Genomic DNA, 25,586 nt, shown 5'->3' on the forward strand with positions numbered 1-25,586 from the left:
AGTTGAGGTTTATTTTCTAAAATTTGTCTGATTATTAAACAAACAAATTTAAAAACAAAGTAATTTAGTTTATTTGCATCAAGATAAGATAGTCAAAAACACAATAGTTGGGTGCGAAGCGGTGGTTGTAGCTTATCCGTCAGGTCCTTTTTCCTCCGGACCGGCCACATCAGCTGAAGTGGCCCGAGTCGTGTCCCCGTGTTGGACCCGTATTTCGGAGTTATAACCCTCAGGCCGAGTGCGCAAGTATACGTGTCCGTGCGCTCTCTGCAGTGCGGATCTTCCACCAGCGCGATACCCCGGTGACCGACGGTTCCATTTCGGTTGCCATTGGCAGCAAGCATTAGCACGTGTGGACGTCAGCCTCGTCTCTTCTGCATGTTCCTGCTCTGAGCCTGCCTCTCGTCGTCATGTCCGCTCCGCAGCCGCCACAACAGCCGCAGCCGCTCAAGCGCTGCATCGTCAAACAAGTAAGTGCTTGGGGACGAGCGCCTGCGCTCGTCCGCGGTGTTTATTGCGGCGAGCGATGAAGCGGTAGTGGCATGCCTGGCCATATGGAGGCGTGGGTTCGCCGTGCCGCGCCGATAACGCTGTCGGCCGCCGATCGGCATCTTGACTCGGGCCACCGATCGCCGGTGTCGATAGAAGAGCGCCCGGTTCACTTCGTGAGACCGTGTCCGTCCGAGCACTACTTAAGCGCCCGCGGTCCCGACTCCGAATGTTCCTACGTCTGCGCGCTTTTATTACGGACCTTCGCTCTTGAGACGGCGTTTCTCGTCGCTCTTGTTGGTGTTCGAGCGCACACGTCGCTACCTCGGTGTTTTTATTTCTTTTTATGTTTGGCCTCCTCGTTGTTGACTCGGGCGTCTGCGATTGTCCCCGGTGTAGTACAAAACCCTCACTGGCAGCGTTATTTCGTGTTTCTTTTTCTGTGCGGTGCAACGGCCTCCAACCGCTCTCAGCTTTTCAATTCCTGCGTTTCCCGTTGTAAAGGGAGCCAGATAGCAGGATGTCCGCGCTCGGAGGCTCGTCGCACTGGCTTAAGGGGTCCCGTTTTGCGATCGCAGCTTGAACAACTGAGTTGTGGCGACAGCGTGGTTTCGGGCAGGTGAGCGAGAAGGTGTCTTTTTTGCTAAAGGGTTGCTGCTTCGAGGTTTCATACCACGTCTTCCGTGTGGCGTCGGCGTGGCGCAGTGTTGACCCGGTTTCTTTAGTGTTTGTTTTTTGTTTCTTGTGGCGTGCGCCTGCAACTTGTTTGACCGACCGTCCCTGTGCGGCAGCGCTCTCGTGAAGCTACGCTCGACACTGATTTCGCCGCTCTGGCGATGTCTCCACTCCGCAGGCAGTCGCATCGAAGAACTTTTCGTTAAACCTTAAAATCCTTTTTGCCATTGTAGGCACAAGGGGGAACCGCGAGTGGCGTAGACGCAGCCTTCCTCGGCGCGCCGGTTCGGATAGCCCGTCATCTCGTGCTAGTAGGTGTTCTCTGGTAGTAGCCGGCATTTGTAACACCCTGGCATGCCACTCGCGCCATGACCCGGAGATAAGCGCGGTTGCTGGTGTTTGCTTGTATTTGACCGCCGCGAGCATGGGTATGATTTGTAACGTGTGAAATGTGACTCGTTCTAATTACTTATTTTTTTAATCGGTCGTGTTGAACGAAATATCGCGCTGCAAAATGTGACAATTCTCTACCGATTGTGCATGACCGCAAATACTCGTAGTTCTTGTGCGTCAAGGAAGTATGATTTCTGAAAATCTAGCCAAATGAAGGCAGATGAAGAGATAATGAATCCACGCGGATGACGGGTGCAAAGCGTGTAGTCCAGAGATCTGAGAAATTCATGCACTAAAAATTGCACCGCTCGCACTGTTTTCAGTTCCATGGAGTGTTTTGACCCGGATTTGGCTTGATCTGGAAGCAGGTGTTTCTTCAAGGTCACACATAACTGCTGCCAGGTCTGTTCACAATCGAGAGGGTTGCTACCTGTTCATTATGATTATGCTCTCAGATTGTGATTTCACCTGTGTGTGTGCACCAAGCTATTAGTCTGCATCATGGAGCAGCGTGCATTGCTGATTGCATTCAAGATATCCGACCCAGTTCAGCCCAGGTAGCTTTTAGAAGTGCCTGTGATACTCCAATGTAAAAATGGTAATTAAATTTTGTGAAGAATGTGTATCTTGTTGTTGCTCTGTGTCCAAATGTTTGGATAATCTGGTCAGCTTAGCTAGGCTTTAGAGCATAACTTGTGCCCTCCAGCTGTAATCGTGTATCGTATTGACGGTGCTGTAAATAATGGCCCTGTGGCATGTCCATGGTACAATTGACTAAGCACTCCTATTTAGCCCTCTGTTAAACAGCTTTGCGGACGCACACTCTTTGGTGTTGAGTCAGTTCGCTGCGAGTGTTGCATTTTCTCAAGTGCTTACTGTGACATTGTAGGAGGGAGCACTAGTGTAAGCCTTTCCATATACTTTTATAGGATCTGTTTGTACTTCATACATCTGCACCATCTCAATTCTCATGCATACTTCAGAAATGCTTCATTTTTCACAGACTACCAGACCGATGATATCTCTTTCCCTGTAATGATGCAGTATGTCCTGAGGCACCGGTGTACCACCAACAATTTCGTCTAATTCGTCCTTGCACTATAGAATGCTACCTCATTGCGTGTTATGTAGCCCTTTATCTCTTCTCAATTTTTTTTTTCAGTGTCCCAAGTTTCTGTCGATATGTTTGCACTGACAAAAAAAAAATATCACTGAAAGTGTTGCTCTGTAGTACCTCAAAGCTGTAGTAAATGGTTGTACACTGTTGGTATGGTGTTTCTATGGGTGAATATACCGTACATCTTGAATGAAGCACTGAGCGAAAGTCATGCATAAGGCTCTTGACAAGTTCAGCCATCTGAGCGATACATTCAGTCTATTTTCGCTTCATGAGATTATCCAAACCATGTTTGCACGCCCTGTCTCTAACATAAATTTAATATGAGCTAAAGAAACTGAAAATTTGTTTGTTTGTATTAATTTTTTGTGCCTGTTAACTGTGTTGCAATAGTTGTTTCTATGGCCCGATTTCAGTAATCACGAGTTTGAAGAGGGACAGAAGTAGTAATGCTTTGCGGCTCATTTCGCTGAAGTGATTGCTGAAGCTGTGAATGCTTATGCACAGTTCTGTTACTCATTCACCCACAAGGTCACAGCATCATTGATGACACCTCGTCTGACCTTTCGAGTATGCTTTAAAGGGGCCCTGCAACACTTTTCAAGTAGCCATGGAATAGACGTACTAAAGGAGCTCATTTCTCGTTAATCCACTGCCTGGGAAATTTTTAGAATAGAGTGTGAGCAGAGTTTAACAATTTTGTCCCATGCTGGAATTACTTTCTCTCTTCTCTCATTCCGACGAAAGCATTGGAAGCGAAGCAGGGAGAAATGGAATACAAATTTTATGTGTGCCTCGTGACCTTGAGCACTTCTTTTTTTTTTTAATACGAGGCTTTTAGTGCTATGGTGCGCGCATTGCATGAACAAAGTCACGGCCTCCCGCGGCAATCCCTGTAATGACAGAGCGTGCCATGTTTGAATGAGCCAATAGCTGATACAATAGCTGTGACCAGTGATTTTTCAGCTTCGATGATCACTTGTGAGAAAATAAAGGAATTTTTAGCTGACTAAGAATTTATTGTGGATTCTAAGACACGTTCTGAGCTATAATAATTTGGCTCGCATGTTTTCGGGAACCTCTGCTACCAATTGGCAGTGTTTTTGGCCATGCTGAAAAAGCGTTGCAAGGCCTCTTTAAATGAGCACTGGCACTAAGTTTCGAAATCAAGATAAGTGAGACAGATTCATCTAGAAGTTTACAAAATATTTGGAAATATCAAGGCCCAATATGGCCTAGAACGTATTTAAAATCAATTTTAAAGTGTGTGCCATGCGACTGAGTGAGATGCGCAGCCCCTCGGAACGCCGACATCAATGCAGCGGAAGTGTAAACAAGCCTACGTGACGAGTTTGTTTTGGCTGTTAGCGTGGCACGTGCCTTTCGCTACTTGAAATTTCTACTTCCATGCTTGCGGCTTTGCTTGGACTGGCTGTCAGTGCAGCGTACACCACTACGTCACAGTTTTGCGTGTTCACGTGGGCAGCTGTGTTTACATTGCCCCCGCAACTGCTTCTGCCCAGCTCTTTGAAACTGAAACTGTGACTTGGTGCTCTAAAAACGTCTTCAAGTAACTATTGTGCACTCGGACAAACGAGGTTTCTATCCGTGATAAGTGGCTCGTAAGCTACTAATTGTACAAAAAAAAGGTCCAGAACGGTTATGTCAGTGCTCTCTCAAAATGCACTATTTCTTTCTTGCCTTCAGGGCACAAGGGTTAGGCTCACTGCACAGCAAAAAAATAGAGGCATTTATCACATATTCTATACAGTAAGCCATATAGCCAGGTTGAGCTAGCTACTGACTGTATTAAAGCATGCAATATGATAATTGTTAGGGTTTATCCCAACAATATCTCGACTGGTACGCGGCGAGGACTGTTATTCCTCACACCTCTCGCTCTGTTGTCGGGATGCTATTGAGGTGGTTTTAGGCTGCTTACCCCAGGAATGCTTTTCTTTTTTCTGAGAGGGACATGCTCAAAGCACCCACATCACTTCATTCTTCACCGCTCACAGGTCTCCCTATTTGAAAACAGCGTGTTTTGGCGTCACCGCAGCTTAAGCACACATAGTTTCAGGCGCTCCTCCGCTGTGGGGCGCTAGTTTCTCATGATGTTTAGGTGGGCGTTGCATTGGAGCATTTAAAATGTATATTCGGCACTACTATGCGAACCTATAAATTACTGTAAAAAACTCTCACACAACACTTTCGTTGTCAGGGTCCTTTAAATGGAACAACTGCCTCTAATGTGGTTGGTTAGGTGCTTCAATTCTGCCTCCCCTGCGCATCACTCTATAACTGAAGCTCCTGTTAAACAGAACATATCTACAGTTCATTCATGTTCTGTTGACTATAATCTACTGTATAGTCATGAAGAGAGGCGTGACACTAAAGAATGCAATAATGACAGATGGAAGGTTCAAGAGATGAGAATGTCGCTCTCTAACGAATCCCGCAAGTCGTGATCGCCGCCGATTTCGTTCAAACCATGGATGAGAGAACCACGTTCTCAGCTTGCCAATGCGCTATTTACGTGGTATTTTTGTATTTTGATGGCTTTCTCTGCAGCTTGCAAAGAATGGTATGTGTGAGCTTTTCTTATCACAAATTATGCAGTTAGGGTTTCTGAAGACGCTCTCAAACTTTGCAAGTCCCACTTCTTGCCAGAAGTCAATATTCAGCAAGTTAATTAAGTCATCATTGTTAACAAATTGGTTTATTACAAAACCAAACGTTGTAGCGCACAACATAGAACATGCTAATGATTTAATTTACCAACCTCTAACATTGAATTTTTTAGCCATTGGCTAAGGATAGCTGGGACGCCCGGTAAAATGAAAATAGTGTTCTGGGGTGTTTGGGGAAACCTTTTGTTTTACCGTAATATATAATTGATAGCACTTGGAAAGGAGCTACTTGGATCCGTCAGTGCGGTAGTAGAGAGGTGCTAGGTTTAATGCACCGTTATCGGCCTAAGACCACTTCCGTCTACGTCTTTTGCCAAAATGATTCACTGAATGCAACCAATGCATGGCATGCTGTTGGAATCAGCATTACGCTTGGGCATTACAAGTTGTACTTTGAGGAAGGACACCCTGTTTTTCATTTCTTGGCATGGCTTTAGGTGATACGTCACTTTCTTTTCTCTGTGTTACTTTTTCTGTGGGCCACTTTCTGGTTGACCTTCCTCGTTCATTCGTGACCGATGGTGTAGTCACTGTCGGGGTTGTGTGACTGAGGTGTTGCTCTGCCCGTGCCCCTTGCAGGTGCTCTCGGGCGACACCGTGGTGATCCGTGGGCAGCCCCGCGGAGGTCCTCCCCCTGAGAAGACCCTCTATATTTCGAACATCACCGCGCCCAAGCTTGCCAAGCGTCCCACCGAGATTATCGCAGAGACAAAAGATGAGGTGCGTGCCACATTTGTGTAAATAAATAAAAAAATACCACAAGCAGTGCTACTGATGGTGACTAGTAATAAGTTGCAAGGGGTGTAGCTAGTGCTGTGCCTTCTTGCCCACTTGGCATGCTGTCTTTGCACCATGCTATATGCAGTGGCACATGCAGGTTCACTGAAGTTATGCAGATGTGCCCTTCAACACTACCCTGTCTGCTCACATCTAGCATTCCCCCGATTGCACACCAAATGATTTATTTTTGCCACATGAAATCGAACATGCAGTTCTTTCAGTAGTGAGATATGCTCTGTTTTTTCCATATTTCAAAGAATAGTAGGTGTCGTTTTCCAAAATACCATATTCTAAATAAAAAATTGCAAACTTACTGAGTTGCTGTAGTTGTGCAATATGTCTATCGTGTTTTTCAAGTCAAGTTTATTTCATATTCAGTTCGGTTACGTGGTTGGAATAGTACAGGAGGAGGTCCTAAAGATTCAGAGAAAGTGACAGAGGATAATTACAAAAAAAGTACGGCAAAACATCCGAATTTGTGAGCACGACAAATGAGCTTGATTAGCAGTAACAATGCAATTATTACATAACATGATGTTAATACTACTGATAAAATTAGACATGAAAATAATCAATAGCAGGCGATTGGATTATACAAACGTTCCTTGTCAATGTCTAGTTGGGTCAACTTGAAAGGACGTTCAGCGAAGTTATTTAACTATACAAGGAGCAGAGGATGAAAAGGGGAACGCAGATGCATATATGTGCCCCTGTTTTCATCCTGTTCTTTTTTTCAATGTTTAAAATTTTTCCTAAATCTGTTGCCAACCAGCCCATTAACATACCTTGCTTTAAAGGGACACTAAAGAGCAAAACGATTTTTGTCGTACTAGTAAATTGCTCTCACATGAATCGAAGAACGCCAAGCTTGCAGCGAGAAGACGCTTGGTAAGCGAGAAAATGTGCAAAGATGAAATGTGGGTGGCTACACCACTTTGCCGTTTCTGCACCATTCGCAGTGAGACCACATATTTCTATGGCGACTACTGTGGCCTGCGTAGTTCAAAGTGAAGTTTCCTCTGAGGGGGCCATAGACTTAACATACCAACTTTGAATCTGTAATCCATGACATCACATGTGAAGATTTTAGCGCACATTTTGAATATGGAACTTTCAACTTGACGTTTTTCTGGTATTAATGAAGTTAAGATAGTGAAATCAATGACATTAGAGTTGTAAGAGTACGACTTATCATTAAAACCGATATATTGTTTCTATTTAGAGTCTCGTCAAGACAGAAGCAGCATTTTCTTCTCGTACTGCAATACACACTAGCGCGCACTAGTAAGCGCACTCTCTAGATCGCCACCATCGGCTAGATGGCTAGTGATGCTGCTGCCAAGGATTGTGACCAAGAACATAAACAGGACTATTTTTTACATTTGCTGGGGCAACCTTCTGCCACGTTTTCTTTATCTAGATGGAGCCTGCTGTGCCTTGCTAAGCTGCGCTTCACTGTTGATGAGGGTACGGGCATAATTATAAATACTAAACGGCGTCGCAAAGCAAGACGGAAACTGGATGGAGCACATGAAATGCTTCCTCGCGTTTTCGTCTTGCTTCGTGGTGCTGTTTAGTAATTATGAAGCCTTACCAAGCGGCCCAGTTGTCAGTTTTTCTGTACAGTACATGGCCTTGGCACTCATACCTCTGCTTTAGAAGCCTGACTCTATATGAAGCGGCTGTTTTTTGGCTTTTCTGTGTTATGGCTTTGATGATTTTTCCAGGTATTATTGGTACTCATGCATATATTTTGAAGGCCCCGCCTCCGCTCGTGGGGCGAAGGGGGGTCAGTGAGCTGCAATCCGCAGGACATGAGCCAGCAACGCTGGGAACAAGAACCACCTTTAATTCACGACACAAAAGAATTTCAACCAGCCTTCCAGACAGGCACAACACGGCACTAGCACACACAAGATGCTATGATGCGGCATTTCCACTTCAGAAGCGCTCACGTGGCAGAAATAAGAAATGCAGAAAGCCTTGGATAAATCGTGATCTTTACCAGCGCATAAAAATAAAGAATAAATTGTATCATGATTTCATCCGTTCGCGGAACACAGACGCCTTAGCTGAGTACAAGAAATATAGAAACGTTTTAAATTCAGAAATGCGGAAGGCTAAACAGAACTACTATGAAAAATTATTTGAAAGCGTTTACAATGACCAGAGGAAGCTATGGGAGGTCATAAATGGGCTTACGAACAGAAAAAAGGGTTGTAATAGGACACAGGACCTAACAATTAATGGTCAGATTTTCAGTGGTGAAAGGTTGGCCAATGTCATGAATGAACATTTCATAAATGCGGGTTCCTTCATCTTAACGGATGAAAAGCGAGATAATGCTCCAACTCCTGATAAATCTCCTTTGCCGTATTCTATTTTTCTCGCACCCACAGATCCGGTTGAAGTAGAAAGATTAATTAAAAAACTTAAAAACAATGTTGCATCAGGGATTGATGAGATAGGTTCTGTTGAGTTAAAAATGGTGTCACCATTGATATCTAATGTCTTGGCCTATATTATCAACCTCACCCTCACTAACGGTGTATTTCCAGAGCAGCTAAAAGTAGCAAAAGTCACTGCAGTACATAAAGGTGGTGATATCAATACTTTAGCGAACTATCGACCTACATCTGTGCTTCCAACAATATCAAAAATATTTGAAGGGGTTATTTATGATAGACTTGCATCCTTTTTTGATAAGCACCAAATAATAACAAAAAGTCAGTATGGTTTTCAAAAAAATAAATCAACAGAACAAGCTCTACTGTATATCAAAGATAAGATAATCGAAAATATGGAAAACAAAAAATATACTCTTGGGCTCTTCCTCGATCTTCAAAAGGCATTTGACTCCATACAATTCAAATCATTGAATTATAAATTATCAAGTTATGGGGTGCGTGGAGTTGCACTACAACTGTTTAAAAGTTACCTAGAAGATCGTTATCAATATGTAAAACTGAATAACACTATTTCTGCAAAGATAAAGTTGAACCAAGGAGTCCCCCAAGGGTCTATACTGGGGCCATTATTGTTCCTTGTCTATATAAATGATATTGTCGATATACCTCATTCTCCTGAACTTATAATGTACGCTGACGATACGAATGTTTTCTTTACATCAGACAATCTATTATCACTTGAGGTCAGTGTAAACAATTATCTAAGCAATCTTTCAAATTGGTTAAGGCAAAATGGACTGCGCTTGAATGCAAAAAAAACAACCTATATGATATTCCGACCTATAAACAAACCTATTAGTAACATAGCTGTAAAATTCGAAGGAAATTGCATCGCACATGTTAGGGAACAAAAGTTTCTTGGTGTATGGTTTCAGGAGGAATTAAACTGGAATACACATGTAAATCATCTTATCACCGCATTAGCGCGAATAGTTGGTTGTTTTTTTAGAACAATGCACTTAATCCCATTGAGGTTAAAAATAAGTATGTACTACGCACTCTTCCATTCTAAAGTAAGTTATGGGATGTTAGTCTGGGGAACGACATCACAAGGGAATTACCATAAGTTAATAACTATACAAAAGAAAATATTGCGCTGCTTTGAAAATTACAGGGGGAATCTACAAGACTTGCGCACTGCTCCACTATTCATTAAACATTCCATACTCAGAATTGATCAATTATATCATTTTAAATTACTTCAGTTAATACAAAAGACTAAGCTATATGAAGAAAGTTGCACCGAAAGACCACACTACAGTATGCGAGAACAAAAGAAACGAGCTCCTAGAACAAGAACCAAGTATGGAAAACAAAGTATTGCTTACCAGGTACCTCAGGTTTTAAATACCCTTGCAGATCAATTGAACTTTAGGGCTAGTAGTGCGACTTTCAAGAAACAAATAAAGAACTTATTCATAACCACCGGTCTACACTACCGAAACTACGTAATGGAGTCTCATGCCTCTGCAAATGCTTAAATTGTTCATCAACTTCTATGTCAATTATACGAGTGTATACAGCGGAATTCATTGTATCCGCATGCATTTTGTGTCTGTTTTCGATGTTGTTTCATTGATATTGTTTTGTTGTGAACTATAATGAGAGTGACCTCTAATTCTTAAAATGTGTTATGTAAACTTCTTATGCTATTTATGTTTGAATTTTGTGTTTACAATTTCAGGTTGCTTGAAACCAATGTATTGAATATATATATTGTTTAAGCTTTGCACTGTCACGAACTGCGGAGGGACAAGGGCCTTTGTCAGGCTGTTGGCCTTTAGCCCTTTGCCCCTGCAGTGAGCTCTGTATCCGGCTTACTGTAAATAAAAATCCTACTACTACTACTACTACTACTACTACAAGAGGACCAAATACCTGGAACAATCAATCCCCATAGAATATGGCGCAAATCATAATAGCAGGAAAGAAAACCGACACGAAATATGCAGTAGAATACGGTCTATCATGAGTCGATGACTCGAATTTCACTGTAAGTTGCGTGTCGATTTCCTTTACTGCTGTTCTGTTCCACAAACCAGGCGCGGCCACTGCTCTGTAGCACGCTTGGAAGAAAAACACCATCATGGCTAGTGCGACTGCCACAGCATCCCATCGCTCGATTGTCACCCAAAAGCCCGCGGGCCCGTCTCGCCTCCCTCCTTATTGGCTGGCCACTTTTCCGTTTCCTGTAGCTTTTTTGGACTCTGACACTCGTCCCGCCCATGGGCAATGGGCGCGTGTTCTCCTCCCCCTGCTTCTATCGTGCGTGGTGCAAATAAGGGCCCATTGACCCGACAATGTTCTGGTGATTTATTGAAATTACAAGCTATGCTTTACTCTGATGAGCAGTACAATCATCTTATGAATTGCATCTAAAGGAACTCAAGACCCAAACGCCTAATCTCTAGCTTGCATTGGTAAATTATTCCTTGAGTGTAGTTTGTGTTCGTAAGTTTATGACTCTCAACAGAAGAGAATTTGAACATCGTTTCACTTTAGAATTTCACATGAAACCCTGAGTAGCTAAATTCTTGTGTAGCACTGTGGATTTTAGTCTTACTCAAACTTTCTGAAACTTGCCAGATTGTGCCTTACTTGCAGTGAACTTAAGTTTGTTATAACCAGTGAGAAATTGTGGAGCCCCAGCAAATTGTTTGAAACATAAGGGATGTCACACAAAGTTGCTAAGGGAGCTTGTGAGGTGGCATCACTACCGTTATTTTCTGTTTATGAAAACAGCATTTTGGGAAAGTTGGTAATTGATCATTTTAGTAACACAGCGCAGCAAAAACGACAGAAAACGGGGAATCGCTGGGTGTGCTTTCCCTCTTGCCTGTGTCTTTTTTTTTTTTGTTACGCAGCCATACTGAAGGCTTTTTATGGCTTACCAAGCATTTTCATGCAGTAAGAAAGCTGTCTTGTCATTATGAAAAGCATAAAGTTTCCTAAAATCAACTAGAGGGTACACTGGCGCTGCACTCGTCCAGCGACCATGGGAATCATGGGTACGACATGAATTGCTAGTGTTCGTGCTTGCGGGCAACGAATGCACTTGTGGTTTCATGTATTGCTGTGTATTGGTTTTGTTTTTAAGGAAAGAACCAACTGTTTTTCACTTCGGGACCCGATTTGAAGTTGTAAGCCTAAAAGATGAAGGTGGTGAAGCATAACTGCCGAACCATTTGTCGATTACTATTGTGACCAAGCAGCTTTAAGCCACGTGAAGCCAGAACGAACGTAAAGTACGAAGACTAGGCAAATCCATGTCATACCCATAATTCCCATGCTCACTGAAGCGCTCGGCAGTGCAGCTTTCATAGACACTAGTGCCAAAGTTCCCTCTAGTGGATATTCAAGAAACTCTATGATGGAAGGATAGTATCCTAGCACAAGCGATATATTTTAATCTTTAGCGCCCAGTTTTTTAATTGTAAAAAGAAATTTTCAGGGTAGAACAATGCAAAAAAAAGTTAATATTACGATTAACTGTAGTACGAAAATATGCGAAGAGCCACACAGCAATGGAATTGTGCCGTTTTGTGTATACTTTACAAACTGTAGCTGTGACACTGTGATGAGAGAGCATTGATCGTGGTGTCCTGTGTGTGCAGCCCTTTGCATGGGAGGCCCGTGAGTTTCTGAGGAAGAAGCTCGTAGGCCAGGAGGTCGTCTTCTCCGTGGAGTACAGTGTCAACGACCGGGACTATGTCACGCTCTACCTGGGCAAAGGTATGCGTGGGGCTCTGGTGGTTTCTACAGCTCGTTGGGTTTCTACGATTTGCACTGTGTGACAGTTTCTCGTCTTGCACAGAGAGATGGATATGCAAGAATAAAGACGGGAAGATGACTGTTCCTCGTTAGCCTTTGAAAAGAGCGTCACACTAATATACACGCATATTGAAACACAAAAACCTTGGGCTATAGAATGAACATGCTTTCTGGGTGCTAGAAATAAGAGTAGGTGCCTTCCTTAGACCTGAATTTGTGTGAGAAGGTGACACCTTTTTATTAGTATAATATGGGCTTAATTTTGACTTGAACACTTGCATCAGGGCCAACATTACCTTTAGCAGCCAGATACAGCGGACCCCAGTTATGACTTTCAGGTGACCACAAGAAACCATCGTATAATCAAGGTGTCGTATAATTGAAAAAATAGGAATACCGGCAGTGACACTCAGCCTTGCAGAAGAAAGGGTACAGACCACCTGAATAATCCCACAACATGACGTCGTGCTTCTCCAAGGAAGGTAGGTTAAATTATTCTTGCCAATGGCAGCACGGCTTAGTTGAAGCACGTATGAGCAAATCTTTATTCTCAACAATGAAAAAATCTAATCCAGCGCTGATCTTTCTCCTGATAAATTGAGTTTGAATATCTCCTGCGTGTGAAAACCAAACTGAAACCACGTTGCTAACAGCCTCCCGTCAAAAAAGTTGGACACAGTGGCATCGCCATCACACAAAGGCAACAAACCACGAGGTTGTCTAGAATGCCTTCTTCCTCGGCTGAGCTTGTACTGTAATTTGTTGCCTTGTGAAGTACAACACTGGTGATGTCCCGCCTTTTTAATGAACCCTGACGTCAAGTGCAAGTTGTAAATAGCTGCATCGCACGCTTCTGCGTGCTCAAGCTACTGACTGCGAGTGCACAAACCAAAGCAGAAGATCAGCTGTGCGTCGACCAGGAAGTTTTCACACACTGACAACATGAAAATATCGGAATCTCAAAGATGAGCTTTTCGGCCAGCTGAAGCTGCTCTAAGCGGAGCTACTCTAAATAACGACCCTGGGTACACATGCTATCCAGGCCTATGCAGAAGTGCATGAACTTTCTGTAAATAACTTTTCCATTGTAAATGTACATTTTGTCCCAATCTCCACTTTCGGAATCATCAACCTAATAGAACGCAAGTTCATATTTTACACTCGTGAGTATTTGTTCAACGTTGTAATCCATTTTTGTTATTTTGAACGTAAATGAAATGTCATCGTAAGATGTGGGGTTGGCATAAAACTGCTTCATATATTCAAGGTTTTCAATGCATTATGTCTATGGGCATTTTGCTGGGACCAAACGAATTTGTCGTAAAATGCGGGTCATCACGGTATCGGGAGCTGAAAATTGCAGTTCCATTGTATCGTCTCACAAAACTCGACTTTTTTCTTTCTGCGATTTTTCGGTTTTTAAAAGCCGCATCCCCCCTTTACGATTTCTTCAGATTAAAAATTTTTTTTCAAAAATCCTCCTTCAAATGCTGATCCGCTTAATGTAAAAAATTTTTCACTACTGTAATTTCAAAATGCTGAATGTTTCAGAATAATATATCAAATTTTATGCCCCTCATGTCTACACAATGGTGCTAAATTACGAATAGGGACTTTGAAGTTACTCATGGCTTTAAAATAATGCCAAGCTCCGTACCTGTCACTATCATCATCATAAGAATGCTTGTGCATTTCTCTATTTGCCCGCCTTATTCAAATGTGCGAAATGCGCGATGGCCGTGTCGCCATCATCATCGCCTGGTACTTGTTTTTCGTGCCAGGCTTCACGCTCTTGCTTTTTTTTCATCGGGCAGCTTTACCTGTACGCTTGTTGCACAGCTGTTTTCTAGCCTTTTGGTTGGTGGTTGAATGTTGAAGATGAGCTCCGGAAGCGGCACCTAAGGAATGCTTCAACAGAGTGAAAAATGCAACATGAGTGGCTTTTGGGATGAAGTCCCCGATAACCACCTGTGCACGCTTCAATAATGCTCAAACACTACGCATAGTTGGACGATGGAGCATGCACGCGAGCTTAGCTGATGACCAATAAGACCCGACCCATACCATATGTTGTTCTAAGAAAACGGCATGACAGCGAAGCAAGCATTAAAAGAGTGCGCGGAAACTAAGGTAAATCGGTATTTAACGCCGATGCTTCGCAGTACACTAGGATCTCATTACAACAAAGTTTCATTTTACATGAAAATAAGTTATGTCTAAAAATTTGTTATGAAGGTTGTTTCTAACATTAGATCTATTGCAAGACTATTTTTAATTTACTTCGTTAATACCGATATTTCGTTATATCCGGTTTCGTTGTATGGAGGTTTGAGTGTACGTAAGAAGAATGTGTGTGCTCGGTTTTCAGCAGTCGACCTGCCTACATTAGGATAGATCCTGCTCTTCCTCAAATAAACGTGCCCTGGTTCCTTAATATATTGTGCTTGCTTGTTTTCTCACACTCATTAGTGCCTAACGCGGCCACGAATGTATGTACAGCGCAGGTAAGCGCAAGTTTTTAATACTTTTATTACAGTCGAACCTCGATATATCGAACGGCGCGGCAATCGCAAAACAGTTCGATATATCCAGAATTTGATATAAAAAATCACGAAAAAAATGCGTCAACAGCTTGCTGAAAACAACCAAGGAACCGTTCAAGCGTGGTGCAGTAAATACTCACTTGAAGATTCAAACATAGTATTTATTATGTTGGTTTAAAATATTGAAAAAGAGTAGCCTGCTTTTTGTTGGCCATGGCGTGTTTGATGACTGCGTCCTCAATATAGTCCAGGCGATCTATAAGTGATAGGCCGGTGCCTTCAATCGCGCCGCCACTGCGGCGCACAAGGGCCAAGGCAGCTACGATCCACCTAGGCAGAGTCTTCATTTGGCTGCTCAGCAGTAGCTTCGGCGACAATCTCCACATCCGTGAGCTCCGCTGTGAGCTCCACCGTTCGGAGTTAGGCCTGTCGCACACCACAGCGCCTGACAGGCCTAACTCCAAATGCACGAACACTGCGAGCACAACGACCGATGCCTGCCAATGCTACGGGGGAGGAGCTTGCAACAAGTGCGCAGTGTGCCGTTGACACCATAGAGACTGCAACGACTGCAAGCTGCAAGGCTGCGGCGTGAGTCCGGGTGTAAAGCGCGCACATGGCGCGCCCATGCCGGCTCGCCTGACTGCTTTCCCCTCCGTGGCTTTCTCTTTCCCGGCGGCAGCGCGGGCCGCGTCTGAGACAGTCGTCTGCGTCCTTTCTCTCCTCAATCTTTACCTCCCACTCCCCCTTCCCCCACGCGAAGCCGTGTCGGTGCCTTCGCATTGAAAGAAAATAACAGCTCCGCGCTTTTCACTTTCCTCATTCAAGAACCTCTACCGCAAGGCTGCGACGCGCGTACGTTAAAGTGGCGCTCTCGGCGCCATCGATGTGTGCAGCATTCGTAAACGCCCGCCGCTCTACCGCTACTTTCGAGAGTTGCGGGAAAGCTCGCCGCCTGTCAATGGAGCGCGGGCGGTTTGGTGTGGCTGAGTTCGATATATTCATTATATGTCAAACTTTGTTCGAAATAAAAAATCAATAATGCATGCGATTTCCCACGTGATATAGGCAAGAATTCGATATATCCGTGTTCGATATATTGAGGTTTGACTGTAGTATCAAGGATGTCTCCCACTGTTACATTCTTACATGGAGGTTCCAAATGCATGTGCTTCCATGGAGTGACTGCAGGGAATAGAAAAAGTTAGTTATATCGAGGCATTCGTTATAAGCATGTTTAACAGTACCTTCATAACGAATTTTCAGTTGCAGCAAACTTATCTTCTTGTAAGATGCAACTTTTTCACAATGAGCGTTGAGTGTCTATCCAGGCTTCAAGTGCAAGCAGCATTAGGCTGACATGGTGAAACTTTCCTATGTAAGTTGTAAAAAAGACTTGTCTGGGTGTGCATGGGTTGCTAGAGCTTCTGCACACCTTGTTGTGCCAGCCGTGACAGGTGGCTGAAACTTCCTTTGCAGATGCAAGCGGCGAGAATATGGCAGAGTCCCTGGTTGCAGCAGGCCTCGTGGACGTGCGTGCTGGGGTCAAAGGAGAGTGAGTGCTTTCTTTCTGATCAGTTCAGCCTGTGTAATCACCTAAGGATGCATAGGCTGCGCAACAAAGGACGCAGTTTTGTGGAATTCTTTTTGTAAAGTCGAAGTTTCATCGAAAACCCCTCTTGTAGGGAAAATTCATGGTGGGCAATAGCAAGCATTGACCAGTTGCTGATTCAGATTCAGTTGTTCGTGGTGAACAAGGCCTTTGTGGAGGGGCCCAAACATCAATTTTGTTTTTCTTTCAACGACTGGTCAGTGCTTGCTATTTCTTGCCAATTTCTTTAACAACTGGCAATATCACAGAGTAAGCTTCATTAGTGGATATGAGCTCTACAAAGGTCACAAAAGTGCCTACCTGGTTGAGGATTTTTAATTCAATATTTAAATTAAGCAGGGCATTGCTGATGTTGAAAAACACTTTCGCAGACTCTAAAATATACAGCTGGTATAAAGACCAGTCAAGGTAGCCCTTGTGTTGCGGTGTTGACAAAGTCTGTGGGTTAAAGCCCCCACTATAGTCTGAGGTGTTTTTTAGGATGCGAAATTCCAGCCCTATACTGTATGCGGACCCCAAGAACCTCTAGTCGGAATTCACAGTTTTGGTTTTCGTATGGTGGGAGGCTACTATAAACATTAGTCTTCTCTGTTACGTAGGTATCCTAGCACTAGCCCTACTGGTGCCAGTTGCCCCTGCCATCGCTTAACAACAGCTACGATTTTACCTCATGTCAGGACCGCAAAAGCAGAATTCTAGGCTCGTGCGAATATTTGAATGCCTCGAATGTTCGAGCAAATACTACGGTATTCGAATTCCTTCAGTTCGAATATAAATTGTTAAAATTTTTGAAGTATTCGAAATCACCGAATAGGTGTATATTATTCTGCATGTAACCCCCTCCCCCCTTCTTGTAAAGGTAATTTCACTGCAGTGGAGGGATGCTGAGTCGTGAAAGCATCTATCCAGGTGCATATCAGTTGGCATGTAACTGACTGTAAAGATGGTTTCACTGCAGTCAAGGACTGCTAAACTATGAAAACACATAATAAGAAAAAATCTGCAGTGCCGTCAAGTCTCACTTTAAGGTTAAATGAACATATTATCCTCGCATTGATGCACTTTAAAAGCTTGTTATACCAGCTTATATGCTTCTAGTATAGTAAATTTTAAAATGTAACATATTTTACAGGTTATCACTTTGATTTACCAAAAGTCAAATCTTGCTACTATAAAATTTGTTTCTACTTCTTTTGAGCCAAACAAATGGGCATTTGCACTGGCCTTGTTCGAAGTTTTTTTTTAATATTTTGCAGGTTAGTTTGGTTCTGACCAATATGCAAATTCTTCTTTTTATGTGATATATATACCATTTGTTTTGAAAATATTTTTGACCAAGATCAGTTCATTTCGTACTTAAAGTGCACTATTCGCACAAGTCTACAGAATTTGCCAGCATTTACAAGAAAAAACCTCCGCCGACAGCAACAAATGCTGCGCGTTGGTGGACATTTTGGTAGAGTAGGATTTTGTTAACATGTGCACACTTTTTGGGAAAAACAGGATTAATTGTCTGGTTTTCTACCTCAGCTCCTTGTAAACATTTCCAAATGCTCTATGCAAGAAAGGCGTAATTTATTCTGCAGTTTGCCGATGATGCTCATTGATTCACAAGATGCAAAAATTGGCAATTAGCATGTAGCTAAAGGGACTTCGTGCCAGGTACTGATTATACTCTCAAGAGCCTGAACATGCACTAAAATGCCTTATAAATGTGCTAAAAGGCATTGAAGTTTTTTCAGACATGACTGTGGAGAACTGACCGCTAAAGCGTTGTTAAATGTTTCGTTCAAGCGATTTTGTTGTCCCTGGAAAGTGTGAAAAACCAGACGTTGGCTGTATTGTGTCACTAGTACTTTTGCACCTTTTGTCTTTCTCGGTTCTGTTGACACTGATTTGGCATGAAATAAAAGCCGTCTTTCTTGCTGGGGATGTAAAAACTGTGAAAAAAAGAGAGAGAGAGAGACCACACAGACGCTGACAGTGCCTGTGTTGTCTATTCTTTAGTCCTTGCCTACTTTGAGCACCGTTTTTACATTCCAAGCAAGAACCACCAACTAGCCTAGCTTTCTCTTCTAGAAAGACTATGTCGCTATCGTGCAGGGCACAGCAGCGCTTGCGAGAACTCCATGAGGAAGCTCAGGCAGCAGGTCGAGGAAAGCACGGCCCAGACGCGGCATCGCACGTGCGAGATGTCAAGTGGACGTTACGAGACGGGGAGGACCCGCGCACCTTTGCCGACCGGTTTGGCAAGAAGCCCGTGCCCGCGGTCGTTGAACACGTGCGGGACGGCTCGACTGTGCGTGTGTTGCTGCTGCCAGACTTCCACTACATCACGCTCATGCTGTCAGGCATCCGGGTGAGTCCAGCAATTCTTCTACTTGGACCACTTGAGCTGGACTCGATAGAAGCCGTAACTTTGGATCTAGTTGCTCCAGTAGCATACACAACCTCTAGAGGTGGTCCATGAATCAAAATATGATCGTCTCTGCAAAGCTGTTATTGAGTTCTCTTAATGGAATGCCATCAGTGGAGTTTTATTAATGGAATGCCATCAGTGGAGTTTTATTGGTGGGGTGCTTCTCAGGGGAGTGCTATTAGCGAAGAGCTATCACTTATACCCTTGTCACACAGCAAATTAACATCATTTACAACGAATGACAGTAGGTGACATTTTAACTTCATGCTGTCACAAGACAAAACAAATACAGATGAACCTGCCTGTGATAAACCTCCATGCAAAGAATTTCTCGCGAGGTTTTTTATTCCCAGCCAATACCAGTGATGCTACCGCTGCGCCAAACTGCGCCGAATTGCCCTGACTGCTACAGGCTGCTACATTTCCTCTATATTTGGCGAGTCTGCGCCCAACCTGCGTCAAATACAGTCAACTGCCGATTTTTTGGATACCTGAATTTTCGGACATGCCCGATAATTTGAACATCTTCACGGCACCGCCACGAGCCTCATAGAATACGAGCCCCATAGAATCAATCTATAAGGAAGTCTGAAATTTTGGACGCTCGAACCCCCCGGAGTCCAATTTTTTTAAATTTTCGTTGCGACAGAAGGGTTGAAACCACCACTGACCTCCAGTGGAAACCACCACCACTGCGTCACACGCGATTGCGATCGCATAAATGAGCGCGCCAGTCTACTGTGGCGGCATCTGTTTCTTGGACTCGTTGATCGTTAGCGGAGAAACACACATGGCCTCCGAGATTCCTAACACTGGCCGTGTTTATCGTGCAAGGGTGCTTCGCTGACAATCGAAACTATCCACCTGAAAATTTTTTGGCGCCAATAAAGTTCCTTTCGCTTTAGCACTTGTGCTCGTGCGTGCCACTCTGGCTTCCTGCACAGCGCTTTCGCGAAGCGTTTCACCACTTCGAACTAGAACTAACCGTCACACACCGATTTGGTCTGGTCACGCTGCCTATTTTGAATGTTTACCAGCGCTACCTCCGGAGTACCCGAGGCACCGTCGCACTGTTTTGTTTACGCAGCCCACATGGTTTTTGGCTAGCCTAGTGCGTGGTTGTGCGATCGTGTGAAGTGGGCTCTGCAATGCTAAGCCTAGGTGCTTCGACGCTTGTCAGCAAACTCCTTTGTTCACATCGTGAGGATTTCGCTTGCCTGCGATGGCCCCCACTACGCCTTCGTCGTCCTCGCCGATAGCATCGAAGTGCGGAAAATAGTACTGCCGGTTAACGATGGAGAAGAAAGCCGCCATTATTAAGTTGGTGAAGAGTGGCCAATCGCAGGCTGACGTGAGCAAGGAGTTCGTATTTCCAAGCAAACAGTTTCCGATTTCCTGAGGAACAAAGACAAGATCTTAGAAGCGGCCGAAAAACCGTCTGGTGCCCAAAAGATGATTGCAATCCAAGGTGTTCATCCAAAGCTTGAGGACGCTCTCGTCGTGTGGCTTAATTCAATGATTGCCAAGCGGTTGCCAGTCTTGGGGTGCATCTTGAAACAAAAAGCTGAAACTCTCACGCTTCGAATGGACATCACGGATTTTCAGTTCATTGATGGATGGCTGAGAAACTTTAGGCATCGGAATGACCTCAAGTTCAAGAAGATGTGTGGCGAAAGCGGTGCCGTCGACAGTGCAGTTATTGTGCAGTACCGCAGTGGAAAACTCCAGTCTTTGTTGCAGCAGTTCTCTGCTGACAACATTTTCAACTGCGATGAAACTGGCTTGTTTTACAGGCTGCTGCCAGAAAGAACACTTGCTTTTGCTGGTGACGCATGCCATGGTGGCAAGCATAGCAAATAACGGCTGACCGTTCTTGTCGGCAGCAACATGTCTGGCAGCGAGAAACTTGCTTTGTTAGTAATCAGGAAGTCCAAGAGCCCGAGGTGTTTAAAAGGGCCAATGCTGCCAGTGTTATAAGAAGCCAACAAAAAGGCATGGGTAACGCAGCAGTTGTTCGAGAGTTACGTCCGCAGGTTGGACAGGAAGTTTGAACAACAGAACAGTCGTGTTCTGCTCTTCGTTGACAACTGCGCTGCTCATGGTCACATCAATAACTTGAAGGCTATCCAGCTGGAATTCATGCCGCCCAACACGACTGCGATCCTCCAACCGATGGACCAAGGCGTTATCCGTAATCTGAAATTTTTTTACCGTTCACGTATTCTGAACCGCATGTTTCTGTGCTCGGAAAACGGGAAAGGCTACAGCGTTGACCTTCGGACTGCTGTCAGAATGCTTGGGGAGGCATGGAAGGCAGCAATGCGAGACACGCTTCGCAACTGCTTCTGCCACGTGGGCTTCGTACTCGACACAGAGACAGCAGACTTGCCTGAAGAAAGCGACAGTGTGACTGACCTGTGCCCTCTTATGGACTATATTATCAACGACCTCCGCTCTGCTGGTGCTTCCATGCCCGCGGAAATTATTTTGAGCGGTTCGTCGACACTGACAACGAGCTCGACTTCTGCGCAGAGCTACCCAACGACGAAATAGTCAGTCAGGTTAGGGCGGATTCAGATGACTCCTATGTCGAAAAAGAGGAACCAACGCCTGCGCCACCTACGACCGCCGAATTGATGCAAGCATTGATGACGCTGTCATTGGTGTACAGTGATGACATGACCCTTGCTCAGATCAAGGCGAATGTGATCACATGCAAGCGGAACGCCGTTCAAACAAGGATCAACAAGTTTTTCAAGCCACTGCAGCTCTAACACCGGCTGCCCTGACGGCACCCGCTGTCGGCTGCATGCATTTTTTTTAACGGCTCTTTTCAGAGCCACCCCACTGATGCTTTGGCAAAGTTCCGGAAGCCTGGTACTTCGACCCTGACCCTCTTGATCCGAGAAATATCAATGAAATGATGTGTTTTTTGCTTGCATTAAGAAATATTAGCAAAATGGTGCGTTTTTTTTTGCTTGCATTGAAAATTATCAGTAAAATAATGCATTTTTTGCTTGCATTCATTTTTTCGGACTGCCCTAATTTCCCGATGGTTTTTCGCTCCCTAGAGGGTCCGAAAAATCGGCAGTTGACCGTAGCGTGCTCCATATTTCTTCCGTTGAAGATGGCATCGCGGTGCACCTGTGTAAGGTGCTACCCGAGTCAAGCCAAAGCGAATTGGGCCAAAGGTCACTGTTGGGACCATGGATTATTGGGACGCATTGAATGCCCGATTTTTCAGACGTTTTAAGGACCTGAAAATCTTTCTAGAAAACATTTATGACTTTCTATTTCGCTCAAGTAAGCAAATCCCCACGGCCCCGTCTGAAATAGATTCAATGCCTCATAGAGCGCACTTATCAGGTATTTTGTTGCACGCCCGGGCTGCCGTAAATACCGTATTCACTCGCGTAATTCTCACACTTGCATAATTCTCGCACCCCCCACATCGCCCAACAAAATAGGGCTTTTTTTTTTCCTCGAGTAATCATCGCACCCCCGAAAATAGCTGCAATAATGCCGTCTGCTCGTTCCAGCCGATGATAATGATAGTGCATGCCATCTGGCGCCATGTTTTAAGCATCAAGCGTAAAATTATTGCACGAAAATTCAATCCAAGCCAAGCCAAAGCTGCAAGTGCGCATTTCGGCGTGTTTTGTATGTTGTGTCGGTAATCTTGTGACGTTATGGGGCGATAGTGAAGCTACATGGCTGCTTTCAAGTTGAAAGGGATTGATCATGCACTAAACAACGGCAACAGGGCCGCCGGTAGGCCCTTCGGAGTCGACGAGTTTTGTGTTCGCTACTGGTGACAGCAGCTGAAAGCCACCAAGACACGTTGGGCCTGCCGTTTGCTTAAGACTGGGATTGATGGTAAACTTTATTTCTTCAGAAGGAAACTGCAGACGATTCTGTTAAATAGCCATCAGCCCAGTAATGACATCCTACGCTTACCTTTTGAGGGCTCTTGTTGAGCTTCGACCGTTACCGCTACGCCCGCAACGCCCACAAGCTTTGCGTATGGTATTTTAATTTCTCGACTATTTGATCGCACTTTTTGTGTCTCAAATAAATCTTGCCTTGTGTTGAGCCTCTGCTTTTATTGTTTAGGTAAATTTTAATTGGTACTTCTGAAAGCTTGCTGTTAGTTGCTGGTGTGAGAATTCCAATTCGCGGCCACTTAGTTTCCTTTTTCGCTCTGTACGTTTTTGTAGAAAGTTTTTCCCGCGTAATTCTCGCACCCCCCAACTTTGCATCCGTTTTCTGCCAAAAAAAAAAAAAAGTGTGAGGAATATACGAGTAAATACGGTACTTTCAGGGCCTGCCCTGAAAGTACCGTATTTACTCGCATATTCGACTGCGTTTGCATTATTTGCAAACACAGTCGACCCTCATTAAACGGAACTTGAAGGGATCAGTAAAATGTGTTTCATTTAACAGGAGTTTCGTTTACTGAGAGATGAACAGTGGCACACAAAGCAAGAACAAAACCAATCTTGTCAGAAACATTTGTTCCATTTAAGCAGCAGTTCCGTTAAGATTTCCGTTTACTGAGAGTCTACTGTAGGCATACCGTGATGGGCGCTGCCGATACCAGCAAAGCGTAGAATGAGTTGCATATTCATTGCATATAGAAATGATGACGCAGAATATAAAGGGTCTGGCAGAATAGAAGAATACTTGTCCGGAAATGTGCGATGCGTGTGTGTACTTGAAGACGCGCCACTGTACGAAAATCTCCGGCGACATTTCCAGTCCCGTGTGGCATCAATTGTGTGCAGCACATCGCGAACGCAGCTGATGCCCTTCCTACCGGGGCGTTTTCGTATGCACATGTTTATCATGAGATGTATTCTTGATGCCCACTTCGTTCGTGGTCGCACAGGGGCGCGGGGTTGGCAATCTGCTTTTGATCGCGAAGGTCACGAGTATAAATTTCCAGCGTTTTTACTAATAAAATTTCAGTGTAAGTCAGCACTCTTTCGGTCTTTGTTTCTTCTTCTGTAGTTACGTCGTAACTACTCGTAGTCTTGCGTTGTGCAAATATGTTGATACTCATCTTTAGAGGTCTTTGACACTCATTAGAGGTAAAAAGCACAAGAACACTGTCCTTGCCTCGCTCTATTCGCTCTTATGCACAGTCTACTCATCTAAGCAGCATGTTGTAGTCTGCTGGGTGCCAGGACACCGCGAAATTCAAGGCAACGTTCTGGTGGACCTGCTAGCTGGATCCGCCAACAAAACCACTTCTAATACATCGATACCAGTTTCTGCACTCGACTTGAAACCTTTTTAAAATGAACGCTCAGAGGCTATTGGCAGATCACATGGGACACACACACTGATAATGAATTGCTTGTCATCAAGCCGCAACTTGGTCATTGGCTGCCAGTATCAGTCACGCCACACAGAAGTAATGCTTACAGGTTAAGAACAGGACATACACATACAACACATTCATTTCTTTTGTCTGGGGGCGATCCACCTTTGTGTGATAGGTGTGGGGAAGCACTCACTGTACTTCACATTTTAATCCAGTGTAAAGAATTAGACACGCTGAGAAGACAACACTTTTCGTTACCCTACCGACAACAGATACCACTCCATCCTGCATTGTCCGTCGGTAGGGAACCACTTTTTAGTCATAAATCATTGTTAGCGTTTTTAAAAGAAATTCGTACTTTTCATATCATATACCCGGGCATTCCGTCTCCGCTGCGGTGGCTACACTCAACAAAGTACTTGCCTCACAGCCCTTGGACGCAAGGGTGTGAACGAGTGAGGCTATTGTGCTAATGCCATACATGTCCCCCATCGTTTTTATTACAGCAAAGTTTTGTCATTCATTAACACCACACACCTTTCACGGCATGGTCATTTTTTTATTACTTCTATGTTTTTACCCACCTTAGCGCGAGGCATTTTACGGCCCTTATACAGCCGCTTATCACAATCATTGTCCATATCTCTAGTAAGATGAACTGGTGCTCTTTGGCCTTAAAATGGTCCTTGCGCCACAAAACATCAAAACAAACACTCACTAGAGGTGCACTGATGCTTGCTCCTAAAGTGGCACCTCCCCCAAAGTTTCTTCATTCAATATGGGGGGTCCTCTCTGCTTGAGCATTCGATGGACATGCAAGGTGTTACCACGCGTGTACGACAAGCGACGGCTTGTTTGGTCTCTGCTTCAGCAGCGCTCGTCAACCCCTTTTCCACGCTTTTACCCGAGGGTAGAACTCAAGATCCGCGGGTGATGGGATCAGTTTGGACTTTGCACGACACATGATGGCAAAAACTCGTTAGAGTGTCCAGATAATTATTATCGCAATAATAGCATGGTTTTTTGTTGCTAAATAAATTTTTTGGGTGAGCTCTGCCTTGAGTTTTCCTATTGCTTAATTAGTGCATTTGTTTTCTGAACTTTTGCCCTGAAATTGCATATAACGAAAACCTACTTGTAACAGGGGGGGGGGGGAGGGGGCATAAAGTGTGCCATTGGTAGTGTAGGCGGAGGGGGGACGTCAGTGAACTTTCGCGCACCCTGAATGAGAATCCTGTGCTATGTGGCTACGGGTGAAATTGTGCCTGGTGGAACTCGTGTTCACATTCTGTACAGTAGTGAA

General features: G+C 44.3%; 1 protein-coding gene across 1 annotated transcript in view; it reads left to right on the forward strand.

Moving 5' to 3' along the window:
- Positions 1-138: 138 nt before the first annotated feature.
- The window catches only part of Tudor-SN (Staphylococcal nuclease domain-containing protein 1), a 93,895-nt gene continuing 68,447 nt past the window's right edge, over positions 139-25,586 (forward strand). Inside the window, exons 1-5 of the mRNA XM_075872547.1 lie at positions 139-470; positions 5,944-6,084; positions 12,227-12,344; positions 16,406-16,481; positions 18,642-18,897. Of these exons, the coding sequence (XP_075728662.1) occupies positions 411-470; positions 5,944-6,084; positions 12,227-12,344; positions 16,406-16,481; positions 18,642-18,897 (651 nt within the window). The 5' untranslated portion in view covers positions 139-410. The remainder of the gene's footprint in view (positions 471-5,943; positions 6,085-12,226; positions 12,345-16,405; positions 16,482-18,641; positions 18,898-25,586) is intronic.

Source organism: Rhipicephalus microplus, chromosome 8 (assembly GCF_043290135.1).
Source record: "Rhipicephalus microplus isolate Deutch F79 chromosome 8, USDA_Rmic, whole genome shotgun sequence".
Taxonomy (NCBI): domain Eukaryota; kingdom Metazoa; phylum Arthropoda; class Arachnida; order Ixodida; family Ixodidae; genus Rhipicephalus; species Rhipicephalus microplus.